The sequence below is a fragment of the Lagenorhynchus albirostris genome, chromosome 10, assembly GCF_949774975.1.
Source record: "Lagenorhynchus albirostris chromosome 10, mLagAlb1.1, whole genome shotgun sequence".
In the NCBI taxonomy this organism is placed as follows: domain Eukaryota; kingdom Metazoa; phylum Chordata; class Mammalia; order Artiodactyla; family Delphinidae; genus Lagenorhynchus; species Lagenorhynchus albirostris.
This window is the reverse complement of record NC_083104.1, coordinates 39,832,815-39,852,313: the sequence shown is the minus strand read 5'-3', so window position 1 is coordinate 39,852,313 and position 19,499 is coordinate 39,832,815. Positions and strand designations below refer to the sequence as shown.

At 48.8% G+C, this 19,499-nt stretch overlaps 1 protein-coding gene across 2 annotated transcripts; it reads left to right on the top strand.

Moving 5' to 3' along the window:
• The first annotated feature begins 9,685 nt into the window (after positions 1–9,685).
• Positions 9,686–12,268, top strand: LOC132527056 (cathelicidin-5-like). Of its 2 annotated transcripts, XM_060162051.1 has the most exons (4): positions 9,688–10,540; positions 11,168–11,275; positions 11,419–11,490; positions 12,096–12,268. In XM_060162051.1, the coding sequence occupies exons 1-4, from the start codon at positions 10,052–10,054 to the stop codon at positions 12,195–12,197; spliced, it is 771 nt and encodes a 256-aa protein (XP_060018034.1). In that variant the 5' UTR covers positions 9,688–10,051; the 3' UTR covers positions 12,198–12,268. The 2 variants fall into 2 exon arrangements, with proteins under 2 accessions (XP_060018033.1, XP_060018034.1); XM_060162050.1 differs by having other exon boundaries at positions 9,686–10,540; positions 11,419–12,231.
• The last annotated feature ends 7,231 nt before the right edge of the window (positions 12,269–19,499 follow it).

Sequence of the window (19,499 nt, the reverse complement as noted above, 5' to 3'; positions counted from 1 at the left end):
GTGCAGGGAGTGTTTTAGGAGGCTGGCTCTGGAGGGCACCAGCACTGAAGCCTGGATGCAGCAGGAGAGGCCCAGGAAGGTGGGGCTGGAGAAGCCACCGCAAGGCAGGAGTGGCCAGTCTATGGTTCAATCCTGGTGACTGAAGGGAGTCACTGAAGGGGGCCACGCAGAGGTCTTCATCATGTTGAGTGAGTGGTAGAGGTGGGAGGTGAGGAAGAAGCCACAGGAAGGCTCTGGGATGGCAAGAGATGGCACAGAAGGTATAGTACAGTTCAAAGTGCACCAACAAGCACTTAAACAAATGTTCATAGCCATGTTATTCGTTTTAGCTCCAGCAGAGAGCAACCCAAATGCCTGTCAACCATAGAATGGGTATCTGGAGGTTCTTTCATACAGCAATGAAAAGTAAAAACTACACCATTGGGACTTCCCTGGTGGCGCAGTGGTTAAGAATCTGCCTGCCAGTGCAGGGGACATGGGTTTGAGGCCTGGTCCGCGAAGATCCCACATGCCGCAGAGCAACTAAGCCCGTGCACCACAACTACTGAGCTTGCGCTCTAGAGCCCGCAAGCCACAACTACTGAGCCCACGTGCCACAACTACTGAAGCCCACGCACCTAGAGCCCGTGCTCCGCAACAAGAGAAGCCACCCCAATGAGAAGCCCGGGCACCGCAACGAAGAGTAGCCTCCACTCTAGAGAAAGCCCTCGCAAGGCAACGAAGACCCAACGCAGCCAAAAATAAATAAATAAAATAAATAAATTTAAGAAAACAAAAAAAACTACACCATGGATCGATCTCACAATCGATGTTGAGCGTAAGCTAGACATGGAAGAGGATATACTGTTTGACTCCGCAGCATAAAGTTAAACAAAGTCCTGCTTTTTAACCTTGGTAATAGAAATTAGGGTCCTGGTGATCTCTGGGGTGGTGGTGACTAGAAAAGGCCATGAGGAGGACTTTTTTTTTTTTTTAACATCTTTATTGGGGTATAATTGCTTTACAATGGTGTGTTAGTTTCTGCTTTATAACAAAGTGAATCAGTTATACAAAGTGAATCAGTTATACATATACATATGTTCCCAGACTCAAGAGGGAAGAGGAGGACTTTTTACATGAATGTGCTCACCTTGTGGAAATTCACTGAGCTGCAGGCTCCTGATTTGTTCACTTTTCTATATGAATAGTATATTTCAGTGAAATGTTTCCTGTTAGTAACAAAATAACTTTCCCTTGACCCCACTTTCCCCTCCAGCTATAGTCCTTTCCTTCATAATAAAACGCAAAAAAGTTGTCTCTAACTTCTCTCCTCCCATTTTCTCTCTTTTTTTTTGGAAAAGTATTTTTTTTATTAGTTATCTCTTTTAAACATATTAGTGTACACATGTCAATCCAAATCTCCCAACCTCCCATTTTCTCTTGAACCCACTCCAACCAGACATTCACCCTGCCGACTCCGTGGAAATGGCATCTGGCAAATTCTCCAGGGACCTTCATTTTGCTGAACCTCGTACCAATTCGCATGCCTGTCTTACTCTGCTCAGCAGCCATCTGTTATAGCACTGGATACAGTTCACTACTCCCTTCTAGAAATATTTTCTGCACTTGGATTTCAGGACACCGTACTCCAGATTTTCCACCTCTGTCCAGTTGCTCCTAAAAAAAAAAAAAAAATGCTTTAACAACATTGTAAATCAACTATACTCCAATAAAAAAATTTTTAAAAAATTATTTGGAGAGGTCATGACAGAGGAAGCCATTTGGCCACTCAAGGGTGGGAAGCAGGCACAGGGAGGGAGAACAGCCTTGAAGTTCTTCTGGGGCATGGCGGCCTCTTGTTCCAAGTAGCAGCAGCATAGAGCCTGACTCGTAGCCAGAAAGAGAAATGTTTGTGGTGTAAATGAAAACTAAGGATGTGAATGTTATCCTGAAGGCAGTGGGGTTAGAAAGGGCCTCGAGACACCAGCATTCCTCTCCCCTCCTCTCCCCGCAAGGAAGATGAACTGAATTTATGGCTTGGGGTGGTGAGGCAGGTCCTTGTGGTCCCTTTTCTCTTCTGAAAAGGTTGACTTTTTCTGCCACTCTTCCCCGGTGGACATTGGTGTAGCACTCAAAGAGGCCACCAGAGGGCACTTGTTTCCCAGGAGAATATTCTTGGGGACTGAATTGAGGAGTGTTGTTGGTAGAAAAGGCAGCTAGAGGGACTTGCCACGTGTGAAAAAGTGAATGCACCCCAGTCTCTGGGGCTCTGCTTCTAGAGCCTTTTTTTTGGCTGCCTTGGGTCTTCGTTGCTGTGCATGGGCTTTCTCCAGCTGCGGAGAGCAGGGGCTACTCTTCATTGCGGTGCGTGGGCTTCTCATCGCGGAGGCTTCTCTTGTTGCGGAGCACGGGCTCTAGGCGCCTGGGCTTCAGTAGTTGTGGCTCATGGGCTCAGTAGTTGTGGCTCTCGGGCTCCAGGCGCGCGGGCTCAGTAGTTATGGCTCGCAGGCTTAGCTGCTCCATGACATGTGGGATCTTCTCTGACCAGGGCTTGAACCGTGTCCCCTGCATTGGCAGATGGATTCTTAACCACTGCACCACTAGGGAAGTCCCTCTAGAGCCTTTTTCAGGGTGGGACGAGCTCAGGGCCGGGAGCCCCAAACCTGTGTTGCTAGTCTCAGCTGGCCCTTTATCTTATGTGTCAGCCTCTTGATCACTGTTGGTCTCGGTTGCACCCCTCCAGGAAATGGGAGGAATGACTCCTGATCAGTATACCACACAGAGGCATTAGCAAGAGAGAACAAAGCAAGTAGTGTAAACACTTCTCAGAAGTTTGAAATAAACTTCTGAGAAGTTTGAAATAAACTTCTGAGAAGTGAGTCTGACTCCCTCTGGTAGTCAGAGGTCCTGGCTAGCAGCTGGACCCTCCTTACAGCTTGCACCTGGGTGCTATTCACCTCACAGATTGTCCTGGGAGGAGAGGAAAGACTTTGTGCCAGGGGCTGGAAGGGGCTGGAGACCAGGAAGGTGGACTTGTGGTAACATTGCCCTGTCCCAGTCTTTCTCAATCCCTGGGCCTCTGGGAGGTGAAATTGTTCCTGGGGCTCCCTCCTGTCCTGGTTGAGTTAGAGCCTCTTGTGCCATCCTGCTGATGACTGGTTGACAAAGGCCCCCATTAGGCAAGGTGCCTTGTTGGGGGGTGGCAGATAGAGGAAGGGCTCATGGATTTGATAAAAGAAATTTTCACATATTGAGGTATGGGAGAGTCATTCTGGCTTACACACGAGTTAACTTGAATTTTATGGTAACTGAGACAGCCTGTTTGTGGCCTATCAAACATACATTGTATATCTGTTTTAATTATTAAAGTAAAGGGCACATTGACCAGAAGTAAAGAATGCCCATGTTGGGCTTCCCTGGTGGCACAGTGGTTGAGAGTCCGCCTGCCGATGCAGGGGACACGGGTTCGTGCCCCGGTCTGGGAAGATCCCACATGCCGCGGAGCAGCTGGGCCCGTGAGCCATGGCCGGGGGGCCTGCGCGTCCTCCGCGGCGGGAGACGCCACAACAGTGAGAGGCCCGCGTACCGGGAAAAAAAAAAAAATGGCCATGTTAAAAATAAAGCTTAGGGTTTATTAAAGTTCCCTGGTGGCCTAGTGGTTAGGATTCCAGGCTTTCACTGCCACAGCCCGGGTTCAATCCCTGGTCAGGGAACTGAGATCCCGCAAGCCGTGTGTCCTGGGGTGGGGGATGGGGGAAAGCTTAAATGCTTCCCTTCCTGGGACACCAGTGCTGGTACTCCTCCTTTGATGATAAGGCTCCCTTCCCAGGTGCCAAGGACATACTGACTCGCTGTGGACATGCTGGTCTGTTTTTTTTTTTTGAAACCTTGAAGAGATGTATCCCTGACATGTTTAATGTTCTTTGTTCTGAGAAGATATAAAACTGTGCTGAGAGCCACGGTTCTCAGGAGCAGTTTCTCAGAGCAATCTGAGAAGATGGTTTCTGGGCTATAGTCCTCAGTTTGGCTCAAATAAAACTCTCTTCTATTCTTATTATAGATTGCTTATTGATTATTTTCACTGACAGTTTCCAGGACCTAGACCTTTCTAGCCCTGAGCAATACCTGCCCTAGAGGACTTGGGGCTGGGCCCATTCCAATCCTTTGAGCCTAAAATCCAGGCTCCAAGGCATGCCCTGGGCCTTCTGGGATGTTTGTGTGTTCTGTGAAAAAAGGGGCACAATTGAGGAAATTTGGGTTAATCAGAGTGAAACATGTTCCTTTCCTGCAGGACTCTCACAGCCTTTAGTAAGCTAACGTGTATTGTGAGTCTCCGGGAAACAGCAAGGGAGGGTTCACATACTTCTTTGACCATGGGACCCTTTTCTTGGGAATCTTGCGCGACCACCCCTAGTCCATGGAACATGCTCTGAGAAGTACCCACTTAATCCATGCAGCCCTCACATTCACTTCACAGAGGTAATGGAAACAGAGTGGGCTAGGGGCTTGCCCCAGGCCCAGGTTGGTGGTCTCCTAAGCGTGGCTGGGGCCTCCCTTCCCTGGGCACACTCAGAGCCTTCCTGAGTTGGCAGGGAGGGGGCAGCTGCAGGGCTACTGCTCTTCCTTGCCTTCACCCCTTTCTGTCATCTTCAGTGGCTCAAGGGCCAGTTCATGTGAGCGTGGGCTCTGCGGCCACGGAGAGCTGGGGAGACCGAACAATTGCCCACACATTGCCGGCGCTTCCCCCCCTGCTCTAAAACTTTTGAAACTGAGATATAAATTATCTACCATAAAACTCACAGTTTTAATGTAATTATTTCAGCTTTGACAAAAATGCACAATCGTAAAAAAAAAAAAAAAAAAAAGGGCTTCCCTGGTGGCACAGTGGTTGAGAGTCCGCCTGCCGATGCAGGGGACGCGGGTTCGTGCCCCGGTCCGGGAGGATCCCACATGCCGCGGAGCGGCTGGGCCCGTGACCCATGGCCGCTGGGCCTGCGCGTCCGGAGCCTGTGCTCCGCAACGGGAGAGGCCACAGCAGCGAGAGGCCCGCGTACCGCAAAAAAAAAAAAAAAAAGCACAATCGTGCAACCATCACCACAATCAGGATGTAGAATATTTTCATTATCCCAAATGTTCCCTCACGGCCCTTTGCAGTCTACCTTGTCTTCCTAACCCTGGCCCCTGGCAGCCACTGATCTATTTCCTATCACGATAGTTTTTCCTTTTCTGGAGGTTTCATATAAATAGAATCATGCAATATGTGATCTTTTGCATCTGACTTCTTTCACTTATCATAATGTCTAGCATAATGTTTATGAGGTTCATTCGTGATGCGCATATCACCAGTTGGTTCTTTTTTACTGGCAAGTAGCATTCCATCGTATGGATGTCCTGCAATTTGATGGACTTGCTGATGGACATCTGGGTTGTTCCTGGGTTTTGACTATTATCAAGTTGCTTTGCACATTCTTGTACAAATTTTTGTGTGGAGGAATGTTTTCATTTCTTGATGGTAAATACCTAGGAGTGGAATTTCTGGGATGTATGGTAAGCATGAGAACTTACCCTTTTCAAGATGGTTTCTGGCTGTCCTCCCATCATCTGCAAGGGGAAGAGGGGGATGAGAGGGTGAGCTGAAGCTGGGAGAGGTTGGAGCCTCAGCCTTACATCTGTCTCTGAGTAGTTTGGTATCTTGGGCAAGTTGCTTTATCCTGGTCTGGGCTGGCCTCAGTTTATTCATCTGTGAAATGGCAATAGCACTATGATTCTCCCTTCCTGTCGCAGCAGGGGTGGAGCGAAGGTCAGCGGTACTTGCGAGGAAGAACATGGTTCTGGGACAAAGGCCTCCCTTTGAGAGCTCTATTCCCTCTCAAGTCAGTGTGGACAGGACGACAGTCAATTTCTGCAAATCCTAAGAGGTTCCTTTTGGTCCTGAGCTGAGTGGGCAAGGCCTAAGATTTTCGGGGTTGTTAAAGGCGATCCTCTTGCCGCAAACACCTTGGAATATGGAGCTATAAAGGAGGAGAAAAATTTTGCAAAGAGACCAAAGAAAAAAGGATCTTTACCACTGTCTTATACACATGTGGCCACTTAAATTAATGAAAATTGAATTAAGATGTCAGTTCCTCAGTTGCACAAGTCACATTTCAAGTGCTCAGTAGCCATGTGTGTTTAATAGCTGCCATACTAGATAGCACAGATACAGAATATTTCCTTCATCAGAGAAAGTTCTGGTTGAGACTCCAAACCTTCGCTTTGGGAGGGTCCGTATTATTAGTACATCTCTAGTAAACTGAGGCAGGCCCCATGGAGGTCAGCTGGCTTACAGATGAGGACCCCAGAAGATCCAATGGGCAGAACTCACTGTGAGAGAGCTGGCTGCACAGGGACCCTGTGGCTGGCTGGTGGGTATGGCCCCTGAGATGGACAGCTGGACATGGTGAGGGCTGTGCACAGGCAGAGGGCTGGGATGCGCCCCTGGCTCTCCAAGGGGCTGTGGAGGGAGGCAGGGTGGAAAAGGAAGTGGTTGGCTGTAGCAGTTGTGGGAGCTGGCAGGTTTGCTAGCATAAGATGTGGGAGCTCCATTTGAGGGGTGGGCAGTGGGCCTTCTGGGAGGGTCAGACATTCGAGAAATGAATTGGGCCTAGGACTGAGCTGGGCCTCGTGAGAGCACCTCTTCGGCGAAGGCTCCTGAAGGGGGAACTATGGCCTTCTGCCTGAGCCCGGCTGTCTCCAGGAAGGCAGCCCTTGGCTGAGTACTCTCAGCAGGACTCTCAAGGGTCAGTGTTGTGTGCAGGTCTCAGACTATCAACAGCCAGTGTTGTGACAGGACCAGCCCTTGGGGTTCTGATTATGACTGCACGATGCCCTTCACCAATCGCCATCAGAGAACTTTGAAAAAAACAAGTTTCATTATTTATGGGACTGGGAAATTATGTGGCATGACTGGAGCCACTCAAAGACATCTAGGGTAGAGAGAGAAAGAGAATATGGGCCTGGGGTCCTGCTTTTATTGCAGTTGAGGATGGGGGCCTAGGGTTTCTAACGGCTCACTTTTTATTGGTGAATTTAAAACATAAGAGCAGGAATTTAAAGCACAGGAAGAGAAAAAACAAGTGGCCCAAATGATCAGTTAAAGAAATCTGAAACAAAGGACCCTCAGTAGGGGGAGGTGGCCTGGCTTTTTTAATCTAGTCACGCAGCTGACAACATGTTTATTCAAGATAGCCACCTTTGAAGTGGATGCCTGGCTGTCAAAGCTTAAATCAGGCACTTGCATTACAAAAAAGAAAAGAAAAGAGAGAAAGAAAAAAACAATCAACTGTCAGCGTTTACACTGCAATCCACCAAGTGATGCCTGGGCATCAGAGTCGATGGTGAGGACCTTAACTACCTGGGTAGTTGATATGCTAAAAGTCAGAGGTTATAACCCAGAAACACATCTAAATAGGATTACAGTAGTAAATCTTTTTTTTTAAAATACATCTCTATTGGAGTATAATTGCTTTACAATTGTGTGTTAGTTTCTGCTCTACAACGAAGTGAATCAGCTATATGTATACATACATCCCCATATCCCCTCCCTTTTGAGTCTCCCTCCCACCCTCCCTATCGCACCCTGGTAGGTCGTCACAAAGCACTGAGCTAATCTCCCTGTGCTGTGCAGCAGCTTCCCACTAGCTATCTATTTTACATTTAGTATTATATATATGTCAGTGCTACTCTCTCACTATGTCCCAGCCTCCCCTTCCCCCACTGTGTCCTCAAGTCTGTTCTCTACGTCTGCGTCTTTATTCCTGCCCTGCCACTAAGTTCATCAGTACCGTTTTTTTTTTTAGATTCCATATATGTGCGTTATCATATGCTATTTGTTTTTCTCTTTCTGACTTACTTCACTCTGTATGACAGACTCTAGGTCCATCCACCTCACTACAAATAACTCAATTTCGTTCCTTTTTATGGCTGAGTAATATTCCACTGTATATATGTGCCACATCTTCTTTATCCATTCATCTGTCAATGGACATTTAGGTTGCTTCCATGTCCTGCCTATTGTAAATAGTGCTGCAATGAACATTGTGGTACATGTATCTTTTTAAAAATTATTTATTTATTTATTTATTTATTTTTGACTGTGTTGGGTCTTCGTTGCTGCCCGCAGGCTTTCTCTAGTTGCAGCAAGCGGGATCTGCTCTTCGTTGTGATGCGTGGGCTTCTCATTGCGGTGGCCTCTCTTGTTGCAGAGCACAGGCTCTAGGCATGCGGGCCTCAATAGTTGTGGCATGTGGGCTCAGTAGTTGTGGCTTGTGGGCTCTAGAGCGCAGGCTAAGTAGTTGTGGCACACGGGCTTAGTTGCTCCACGACATGTGGGATCTTCCCGGACCAGGGCTCGAACCCGTGCCGCCTGCATTGGCAGGCGGATTCTTAACCACTGCACCACCAGGGAAGCCCACATGTATCTTTTTGAAGTATGGTTTTCTCTGGGTATATGCCCAGTAGTGGGATTGCTGGGTCGTATGGTAGTTTTTGTTTTTTTTTTAAGGGACCTCCATACTGTTTTCCTCAGTGACTGTAGTAGCAAATCTTATAATAATTATACAGGCAATAGTCTGAAATACAGTTTAGAGCCATTGGCCCAAACTTGAAGGTTTCAGCCATGATAATAGGTCAGTGATCTTGAGGGTCCTAGGAATTTGTTCAAGGATTTGCATAATATTGTGGAAAATGTTAATATTTGGCACCATCCTGTGAAATAGGTCTGAGCCTGTCCAGAGTTGGTAGGTTGCTCCATATCTCATCAAACCAGTCTCTTAGTCCTGAGAATAGATCAGTTTAGTTAAAAGGTTGTGCCTCGTTTTCGGAAGCAGTGATGCAGGTGGGTTCCCCAAGTTAGGCCTACAGAGTACAAGCAATCAGGTATTTAATGAGAGGCATTTCTATGGAAACAATCAAAACAAAAAAATTTAAAAAAAAACAAAGGTGTGTGACTGGAGCAGATTGTAATCCCAATTTCTGACTTCTGAAGGCAGCCAGATTTCTAGGTGTTGGGCTTAAATCCTCTTCAAATGGAGTGAGGGCAGACAGTGGCAATCTAATAGATTTTCCCGGGTCACAGTTTGAATCTCTGGTGATGCTTCTGAGTGGCCCACGCAGCAACAGACATGAAGATTGTCCATACATGAGCTGTTACGGTGATTTCTCTGAAATTTATATTAAGTGTCCTATTTTAGCCTGCATAGCTTCAGGAAAAGGGCAGTTTTAGTTCTCAATGATTCCAAGTCAGGAGGATGGGAGAAAAATTTGAAACATTAGTTTGGAGAGTTGTAGCCAGATATTAGAGGAGATGAGGAGAAATCAGTATGCAGACCAGTTTATAGGTAGACAACAAAACCTCAATGACAATTAACAGAACTAGTATTTAATATCCTCAAGTACATATTAAATTTTCTACTGAAACATAATTTTTCTGTCTAAAATTACCCCCATTTTTATCAAAGATAACCAACTTATGACTAATTTGCTTGCAAATTAAGTCTAGTTTCAATAAACTTGGCTTGATTATTTATATGAGTACAGCAAGAAAAAGTGACTGACCATATAGGCTCCTTTAAGTCTGCTTTGCTGGAACTTTTCATAAGGAATCCCAGATTGAACTTTTAAAATTCTACATGACTATTCTTAAGGCTTGGTTGGGAGGGGCCAGGGCAATAGGCCATGGCTGGCAGGGACTTAGGATGGGACATTTTTAGAGTGAGAAAGTCAGTGGAGAAGAATCCAGGAGAGGGGACAAATGGAGCCAAGCCCCTGACTGGCTGAGGGCTGGGCCCAAAAGACAAGATGGTGTGGGGTTGACTGTCTGCCTAGGGTTTGGCTAGGTGTGTAAGGCTCTAGAAGGAGCTGGTACAGTCATCCACTCATCGACATTAACTGATGACTACTCTGTGCCAGACAGTGCCTAGAGGAGGAGATTGAGTGCTGAATACACTCCTTTACCCTATTCCTGAGGAGACCAGAGTGTGGAGGCAGAGGGGACGTAAGACAGAGCCTGGTCTTCCCTCTCCTGGAGGACTCAATGCTCTTGAGCAACCCTGCCTATGACACTCCCCATGGGCCCCAGGAGAGGCCAAGACGTTGTCAGGGAGATGGAGAAACCATTTCTTCACCTTCCACAGGAGGCCTCCCGCTCCCACTGCCCAGCAATCCCGTGAGGCAACAGCAGGGGCTGAGGCAAGTCCAGCTCACAGCCGGGGAGGAGATCAGGGATGGGGCAGGTCAGGAAGACGCGTGGTTGGGCCATTGCATCAGGCCCAGGAGGGGCATAAAGGAGGGTCCTGTGTGCTGGGAGGAGGCCGACTTGGGGACCATGGAGACTCAGAGGGCCAGCCTCGCCCTGGGGCGGTGGTCACTGTGGCTACCGCTGCTGGGACTAGTGGTGCCCTCGGCCAGCGCCCAGGCCCTCAGCTACAGGGAAGCTGTGCTTCATGCTGTGGATCGTCTCAACGAGCGGTCCTCAGAAGCTAATCTCTACCGCCTCCTGGAGCTGGACCCGCCTCCCAAGGCCGTGAGTCAGGAGGACCCTGGGGAGGGGGCTGTCTCCCGCTAGCCCTGGCCACGCTGTCACCGCCTCTGCTCAGGCTGTACCTCCTGTCAGGAAGGGACTTCTCCCTCTAGGTGGGCTCCCACCTCTTCCAGGAAACCTTCCCAGAGCTGGGTCCCCTCCCAGCATGAGAGCTTCCTGCCTTAGCATCTCTACTGTGGGAACAGGTGCCCTGGGCTCCAGGGCTTTCTGGGAGCTCCAGGGTAGGGGGGATGGTTACTCGGTCTGTGATGTGACTTCCCTGCTTTAAGTCCCATCTGTTCCTCATTGTCTTCCTACCAGGGAGGGCTCTGCTCAGCTTGGAGATTCCAGTGACAAGGTCTTTCCCTGCAGGTGGTCCCTGACTTGCCTCAGCCCCTCCGTGGGGAAGGTGTTCTCATCAGAGCTGGTCTGAGGTCCCCTCCTGCTCTCTGTGTGCCCATGAGTCCAGGAGTGGGCTCTGTCCCCTTCCCCTGTGCACCCAGCACCAAACCCAGGGCCAGGCACACAGGAGGGGCTGAAGAGGCTGCCGTCTAGGTGAGGGGCAGGGAGACAGATCAGAGAAGGAAGCATGAGCTTGAGCCCAGTCACCCCACTTTGATCCTTGACCAGGATGAGAACCTGGACACCCCAAAGCCTGTGAGCTTCACGGTGAAGGAGACCGTGTGCCCCAGGACAACCCAGCAGCCCCCGGAGCAGTGTGACTTCAAGGAGAATGGGGTGAGGCTGGGGGCTTAGAGTGCTGGTGGATGCTTCCCAGGGAGCTGAATAGGGGGCTTTGGGGAAGATTTCTAGCCCCTGGGCTGAGGCTGGGAGGCAATGGTCCGGGGGTTCCAGTTTGAACTCGAACCTCCCCCTTACAGCTGGTGAAAGAGTGTGTGGGGACAGTCACCCTGGCTCAGATCAGGGACAACTTCGATATCACTTGCACTGTGGTGAGTGGCCCGTTCTGTGTTGTGGAGCTAATAACAGGGTGCGTTGAGGAACATCCTTTGGACCAAATACCCACTGCCCCTTCCAGGGCAGAGAAAGGCCCTCCTACCTGGCCCCTCTCTCACCCGAGCCCCAGGCCTCCAGGACTGGCTCTGCCATCCCTTAGAGCAGTGGTTCTCTAAGTGGGGTCCCACCCGGGAACTTGACAGAAAGGCAGATTCCCAGGCCACACTCAGACCTCCTGAATCAGACTCTGGGCTGGGGCCCAGCCATTTGTATTTTCACGAGGCCTCCAGGGGATTCCGACTGTGCTGAATTCTGAGAGGCACTGACTAGAGTAATGTGCTTTCAGCCCCTACTCCCGTCTAGCTTTGCTGGGATGGGCTTGTGACCCTGGGAAACCCCTTGCCATCTGTGGACCCCAGTTTCCTCATCTGTCTGTGGATGTAGGGTTTCAACCACATGCTCCAAAGGTCACAGCCAGAAAGTGAACTGGGGCCCAAAGTCTCCTGAAGTCACCCAGTTAGTGGGGATGTCCACATGGGGAGGATTCTGGTCTTACCCTGGGCCCATTTTCCATAGTAACTTGTTTCTTCCTGTTGCATAGCCCCAGAGTGTCAGAGGACTGAGAAGCCTGGGTAGGAAGATACTAAGAGGTTGGAAGAAGTATGGCCCAATTATCGTCCCAATAATCAGATTAATTGGGTGAATTGTGAGCCCAGGGAAAAGACCTAAGGGTCTGCCTGACCTGGTTCAGACTTCTAGACTCTGAGAAATAAATTCTTGTGAAAGCAACTTACTCCAGGCGTCAATTTCATTTGTCTCCCCTCCTCCCACTTACCAGGACCGAGTCCTTAGCTCCGGGTAGCCTCTTTTGTGTGTGTGTGTGTGTGTGTGTGTGTGTGTGTGTGTGTGTGTGTGAGAGAGAGAGAGAGAGAGAGAGAGAGAGAGAGAGAGAGAGAGAGAGAGAGAGATCACTCCTGTAAACACAGTCATGGGTGAGGCCCCTGTTCCTTCCAGGAGGGCATGGGGAGAGGCCAGGGCCAAGAGGTCCATTCTCGGGTCCCTCCCATGCCCTTCACACACCTCTGCCCTCCTCCTCCAACACCCAGTAGGGACTTAAGGAGACCTGCTCTGTGTGTAGTGCTGGTGGGGATGTTGTCCCTGCTCACATGGAGGTGACAGTCTGGAGGGGCCAGGCTTTTGTTAAACACTCACAGAGACGCAGTTCAGTCTCAGGGTTAAGCCTACAGGTACAATGCCCATAGCGTTTCACTTGCCCTTGACAATCTTAACTCTGGAAAGCCCACCCCTCCTTGCTTTTCCTTTGGCATTGAGACACATCACTGTTTCTTCAGCTGGGTCCCAGATTTCAGTTGTGAGCTTGTGTTTATTTTTATTTTTGGCTGCACTGGGTCATTGTTGTGGTGCTCAGGCTCTTTGTCGTGGGCTTCTCTCTAGTTGCGGCACGCGGGTTTAGTTGCCCCACGGCAGGTGGGCTCTTAGTTCCTCAACCAGGGATCGAAGCCACGTGCCCTGCATTGGAAGGCGGCTTCTTAACCACTGGACCACCTGGGAAGTCCCTGTGAGCTTGTGTTTAGGGATCAAAGGTATATAAATGTTTTTTTACCATTAAAAAGAAGCATCCTGCTCATTGGGGTGAAGAGCTCTGCATGAGTGTGAGAGATACAAAGAGTGACACACAGGTCACATATCTGTTTGCCTGGCTGTTTCAGACACTGTCCATGTCTTGCCCACTCCCCATTCTCTAGCTGACCTTTGCTCTGGGGCAGACTGGAAACATTGGGGAGTTTGAACCCAGGGAGCAGCCTCAACCAATTATTGGGGGGACTTGGTAGAAAAATACCTCCTCTTCCTCACTTCTTGGGGGGTCCACTCCCAGACATGTCACACCTCCTCCTGAGGTCCCCAGCTGGCTTAAGCCCCTGTCGCCCACTTCTGTGACCTGTTCATTGACACGTCCTCTTCTGACTCAGGTCCTGCCCTGTCTCCCTTCTCTACACTCGTGCTGGTGCTTTCTGGAATCACCTCCCAAACAAACTACTTCCACTAAATGCTTGTCTTAGGTCTGCTTGTGGGCCAACCGTACCAAGACACAGATTCCCCTCTCTGAGAGGGACAGAGGACAGGATCTCACAGAGCATTTACTTTGCTACCTGTCAGGCTTGTCTTCTCTTGGTGAGCAGGTGGGGCTGATCTCAGGCAGGTTAGAGGAACCTCATGCTTCTCACTCTACATCAATGCAAGTTGGGGGAGGAAACTTTACAGAGGACACCCAGGGAGCTGTGTTGTGTCTGTGCCAGAGGATAGTTAAGTGGTCAGGATTTTTCTGAGCTGGTTGTTAAACTCTTGGTAGCTTGAAATTGGCCTTGGTGAAAGTATTTCCACCATGGAAATCAGCAAATGTTACCCATCAGTTTTGTCATAGCTGGTACATCACTGCCCAACCTGAGAGACAGATCACTCATCAGGATGATATGGGCCTGTGCTGATCACATCTGTTTCCAATTTCCTCCCGTGACTGCCCATCCTGCTTCCATGGCAACCCACCTATAGCCTCAGCCCTGTCTTGCCCTTTCATATTTTACATCGGAGTTGGCCATATGTCCCTTGCCTGGGACCAGGCCCTCAACATGCATACATGACCACTGATAGCAGAAAGGAGATGACACAAACATTTTTTCCATTGCAACCTTTGAGAAGGAGACAAAACAGGCAGGGAGGCATAGAGGCCTTGTCAGTGCCTTCTACAGTGACTGACTGGTGAGAGAGTCTGCTGTTTGATCATTAGACCTCTTACCCCTGAGAAAACAGGTAACAGACTTTCATGAATGGCATAGAGCATTGTCAGTCTTCCCTGAGAGTAAAACTCTGGATGGTGAGTTCCATTTGCATGTGATGGCTACAGTGTGATGGGTGTGCAATGGAGGGGACCTGAGCCCAGCAAGGGGGAAAGAGGGTGCTCTGGGGAGAAAACTGCTTAGGACAAGCAGAGGGACTGGCATGGTAGAGTGAGAAGTGACACTCAGTTCAGTGCTCAAGGGAGGCATGCAAGGGGGTGGGTCAGGATGGGACTGGAGAGATGGACAGACCCAGGTCTGGAAAAGCAATAACGAGCCGGATGATTTTAGAGGGGAGAGCAGATCCTTGTCCACGTTAGCCAACACCCTGGCTTCAGTGTGTGTGTGTGTATGTGTGCGTGCGTGTGCGTGTGTGTGTGTGTGTGTGTATGTGTGTGTGTATGTGTATTCACGAGGGGTGAATCATCAGGGAGCCGCAAGGACGTGTCGCCCCAGGGCAATGGCCAAGGGGAGAGGAGGGAAGGGAGAATAGAAGGAGGGTTGTCACAGAAGCTGAGAGAGTGTGGGGCTGACTGGGATGGAGTCACTGCAGAGGGGATGAGGCAGGTTTACTCCCTGACAGGTTGAACAATGCGAGGGGTGGGTTCTGAGAATGTGATCATGGGCTGGTCAGAGTCCTGGTGTAGATATGAGATGAGTGTGGGGGAGGTGACTGTTCAGTTTTGACCACATTGGTTCTGAAATGCCAGGGGCATGAAATGCCAGTTTCCCTGGGTGGGGCACTGGGCAACAGGTGCTGTGAGCGCCCTGCCCAGATCCCCCTCACTGGGCGGCTGCCCCCCCACCCCGCCCCGTCCCCCATCTGTTTGAAATGTGCAATATGGATGCTAATGGCTCACAGGTGCCCCCTTCACAGCTGCCTTCACAGCCTCCCAGGAGATGCCTGGGGGGTTGTGTCCCCTCTGCCCTCAGCCTGTGGATGGGGACTGACTATGAGGCGACATCAAAGCCCAGCCCCCGCCTCAGTCAGTCCTAAAGCAGGGGTTCCAGGCTTTTGTGGGTGAGGCTGAAGCTCATCTCAGGGTAGAGCACGTCCCTGCTCAGCTCCTTCCTCTGCCCTATCCTGCTCCCCTCCGCCTCCCTCCTCCGGACAATACTCCTCAATAAATCAGATGCCTCTCACTTCCCAGCTGAGGCCCTGCTTCTAGGGAACGTGGCCTGTGATGGTGGTGGAGCTGTGCAGAGTTCACCCACTCGGCCCAGGTGGGTCAGGCGCGGGGCCTGATGTGGAGAGAAGAGAGAAGAGCCCGAGGCGTCCAGGGTGGTGGTGCAGGAGGGGAGTGGGGTGGGCGTGGTGCTGTAAGCCAAGGGGCATTGAGGATTTTACAAAGTGGCCAGAGTAGGACAGGAGCCCACGAGGTCCAGGGAGATGACTCCTAATATTTTCCTATTGTTTGTGCAGATGTGAAGGCCACTAACTTCAGTGGGGGGCAGCACAGAAGCCAAACACAGCGAGTGGAGGAGAGCAAGAGGTAAGGAAGAGGGAGGGAATGAGTGAGGACAAGGAGGGGCTTCTCCATCCCCCAGACCCCTGCTGTGCCAAGGAGGGAATCTGGGCTGTAATCAGGCAAGGTCCTTGTGGACCCTGCCCTTGAGCCCCACCAGTGAGGTCTCAGGAGTTAGTTTGGGGGCCCCCGAGACGGGACAGGGGACTCCAGGTCAGCCTCAGTGGGGCAGAGGGAGAGAATTCTGAGGGGTCTAGATGTCTGAAAGGAATTGCTCTCCTGCCCGTGTGGCCCTGAGCAGGAGAATTGATCTTTCTGGGCCTCTGTCTCTCTACCTGTAATTGGGAACAACATTATCTCCTTTAAGGGGTTGGTCTGTCATTTAGGTAGAGAAGGAAGTTCAAGGACCTCATAGGGGCCAAATGTGAATCTCAGAGGGTGAGAGAGTCAGGAGACAATAGTTAGAGTGTGTTAGTCTCAGGGCACAGTGCCGACTCGTCTGTCAGTGCAGGGACCCAGAGAGACACTTGGAATCCCCATCAGAGCAGGAGGAGATGAATTAAATGCAGCCCATGCACACAGTGGACTTCCCTGAGGGCACCGAACTGGCCCTTCTGCACTAGCCTTTCCCATGTGGCCATTAGAAGGTAGCAGCTGGCACAGTAGGGCGGGGTACCCTCCAGACTGCCTGTGCTCTGACTCGGCAATGCCCCTGCCAGTCAGAGCCCAAAAGTCTCGTCCCTCAGCCCCCATGGTCTCTCTAGCCTCAGCCCGAGGGTCAGGGCTGCCCTGGTCCCTGGGGTCCTACTTGCAGCCCCCTGTTCTCCTGTGTGTCACTCTGCCTCTGTGTCACCTCAGCCAGAGCAGGACAGGAAGCTGGCAGGGGAGACAGAGGGCTACATTGTCACTTTCATGGGTCCTAGGCACTTTCACCTTCGTGGACCCATTCATCCACAGAAAAGTATTAAAAATTACATTTTATAACTGCATTCATGTAAAGATGGATATAATCAAGGCTGCATTATATATATATATTTTTCGTGAATATTCGTACATAAAATGGGTACTTTAATATATTCTTTGAGGAAATGAAAAACAACATTTGTTAGCTAATGAAAGCTTCAAAAAGAGTTGGTAAAATATTTGAAAAGACTACAAAAACTACTGTTTCACAAAAAACTCAAACAGTTTTAATCATGTAAAATAAAATACAATAAAAAACATATCGGGGGATTATATTCAGCTACAAGCAACAGGAAACACCCACAGCCATCTTGACAGAAGGAGGTGCTTATTGTCACTTGGAAACAATGGATCACCAATGCCACTGAACAGTGCAGCAGAGAAACAAACTCCCATGCCATTCTTATTAGCGGCACCATTGTGAATGTCGGGGTGAGTCAGGAACACATACTTACTAGTATTATTAACAACATAAAGTGTTTCCTACACATATTAGACACTAGATATAATCCAGAGAGGAGTGGAGTCAGAGAATATTTCCAACCATAAAATACTGAAATAACTTTCAAAGTGGACACAAGAAGCCTTACAGAAAAAATTCAAACTCTGATGGATATTTGATGTGTAAGCTGTGAAGATGTCAGGGGAGACTACATGTCTATAAAAATGGAAATCTAACATTTGTTGGTGGTGTTGAGGACACTCTTGACTACAAGGACACAGAATCTGGAAAATAAGCTGGGAGATGGTGTCCTTGAAGCTCCTACGTATCTGCCTCTCTCCCAGTGCGCAGGCTCCATGATCTGAAGAATGTCTTCTCTGCATCTGCTTTAAAATCACACACAGGTGAGTTGTTGGTGAATGCTAACATGGAACCACAGAGGGGATAGATTCTGGAAAGTCTAGGTCCTAATATGACTCACAGGCAAGATATCTCCAACTCCAGATTTTTTGTATTATCACAAGTCTCACAGTCTATTCAACAAATACCAGTCAGAAGGAAACACAAAAAGCAAATAGGAAAAATCATAATTTACATAACACTATACTCTTTGACATCCTAGTCATACATGAAATTTATTCCAAGTGTTTAATAGAATGGAAAATGGGAAAAGGCTCCTATATGCACCACCACCAAAGAGGATCTTTCTCAGTAAAAAGGGTACAATATATACAATAGATTATATATCCAGGAACTGCCACACAAAACTACTAGGAAAATCCCAACGAATACCAAACTGCCATTTTTCAATGGCCCATTAACAGAGAATTAATAGAACATTAAAAAAATATAAGCCTCACTGCATACTAGAAATACACTTAAATTCATCCATGGATCCAACAGGCTTCAAAAGTAAATAGAACAAAACTATCTGATTAAAGGAGAAATCACTACCTTTAAATGTTATATACTATTGTTGAAAGACAATTTACAGAATTAATTCACATTAATATTCATTTGTGAAATTAGTAGAAATCCACCATTGAAGGATACCCTTGAAGAAAGATCCTGAGTAAACAACAGCATATTTATAAATTTTTTTGTTTGTTTTTGGTTGCATTGTGTCTTCGCTGCTGTGCACGGGCTTTCTCTAGTTGCCACGAGCCAGGGCTACTTTTCGTGCGGTGCATGGGCTTCTCATTTTGGCAGTTTCCCTTGTTGCGGCGCACAGGCTCTAGGCACATGATCTTCAGTAGTTGTGGCACACAGGCTCAGTAGTTGTGGCTCGTGGGCTCTAGAACGCAGGCTCAGTAGTTGTGGCTCACAGGCTTAGTTGCTCTGAGGCATGTGGGATCTTCTAGGACCAGGGCTCGAACCTGTGTACCATGTAGTATTGGCAGGCAGATTCTTAACCACTGCACCACCACAAAGTCCTATGAACTTTTAAAACAACTCTTTCTGGACTTCATTGGCAGTCCAGTGGTTAAGACTCCATGCTTCCACTGCATGGGGCACGGGTTTGATCCCTGGTTGGGGAACTAAGATCCCCTGCATACTGTGCAGCCCGGCAAAAAAAAATAATAATAAATAAAAGTAAGAACAACTCTTTCGGGCTTCCCTGGTGGCGCAGTGGTTGAGAGTCCGCCTGCTGATGCAGGGGACACGGGTTCGTGCCCCAGTCTGGGAAGATCCCACATGCTGTGGAGCGTCTAGGCCTGTGAGCCATGGCCACTGAGCCTGCGCGTCTGGAGCCTGTGCTCCGCAACGGGAGAAGCTACAACAGTGAGATGCCTGCGTACTGCAAAAAAACCAAAAAAACAAAAAAACAACTCTTTCATATTGAAGGTTTTCTGGAACATTAGGCATAGATTACTTTCCATCAAGTTATCTCATGTTACTTACATTTATCTTCTCCATGGGAGCTTTTACATATTAATGATATTGGCCAATTGAAGTGTTTCCCAGGCTGTTCACAAACAACGTTTTATCTAGTAAATCCTTTTATGGTTTCATAAACTACTAAGATCAGAAGAGCCATTCCCACATTCATCACATTTTATATGATTTCTGTCCAGTGTGCAGTCTCAGGTCTTTGAAGGACTGAGAGACAAATGAAGGATTTCCCACATTCCTGTCATTGATAGGGTTTCTGTCCATTGTGAATTCTTTCATGCACTTGAACATATGTGGAAGTGAAGGTTTTCCCTTCATTTTTACATTCATAGGGTTTTTCTTAAGTATGGGTCCTTTGATGTATTTTCAAAACCACTGGATACCTA

Coding starts and splice junctions, on each gene's coding strand:
- LOC132527056 (XM_060162050.1), top strand. CDS start 10,052: ATGCTCTTGAGCAACCCTGCCTATGACACTCCCCATGGGCCCCAGGAG. Junction 10,541..11,167: donor TGGACCCGCCTCCCAAGGCC/GTGAGTCAGGAG, acceptor ATCCTTGACCAG/GATGAGAACCTGGACACCCC. Junction 11,276..11,418: donor GTGACTTCAAGGAGAATGGG/GTGAGGCTGGGG, acceptor TCCCCCTTACAG/CTGGTGAAAGAGTGTGTGGG.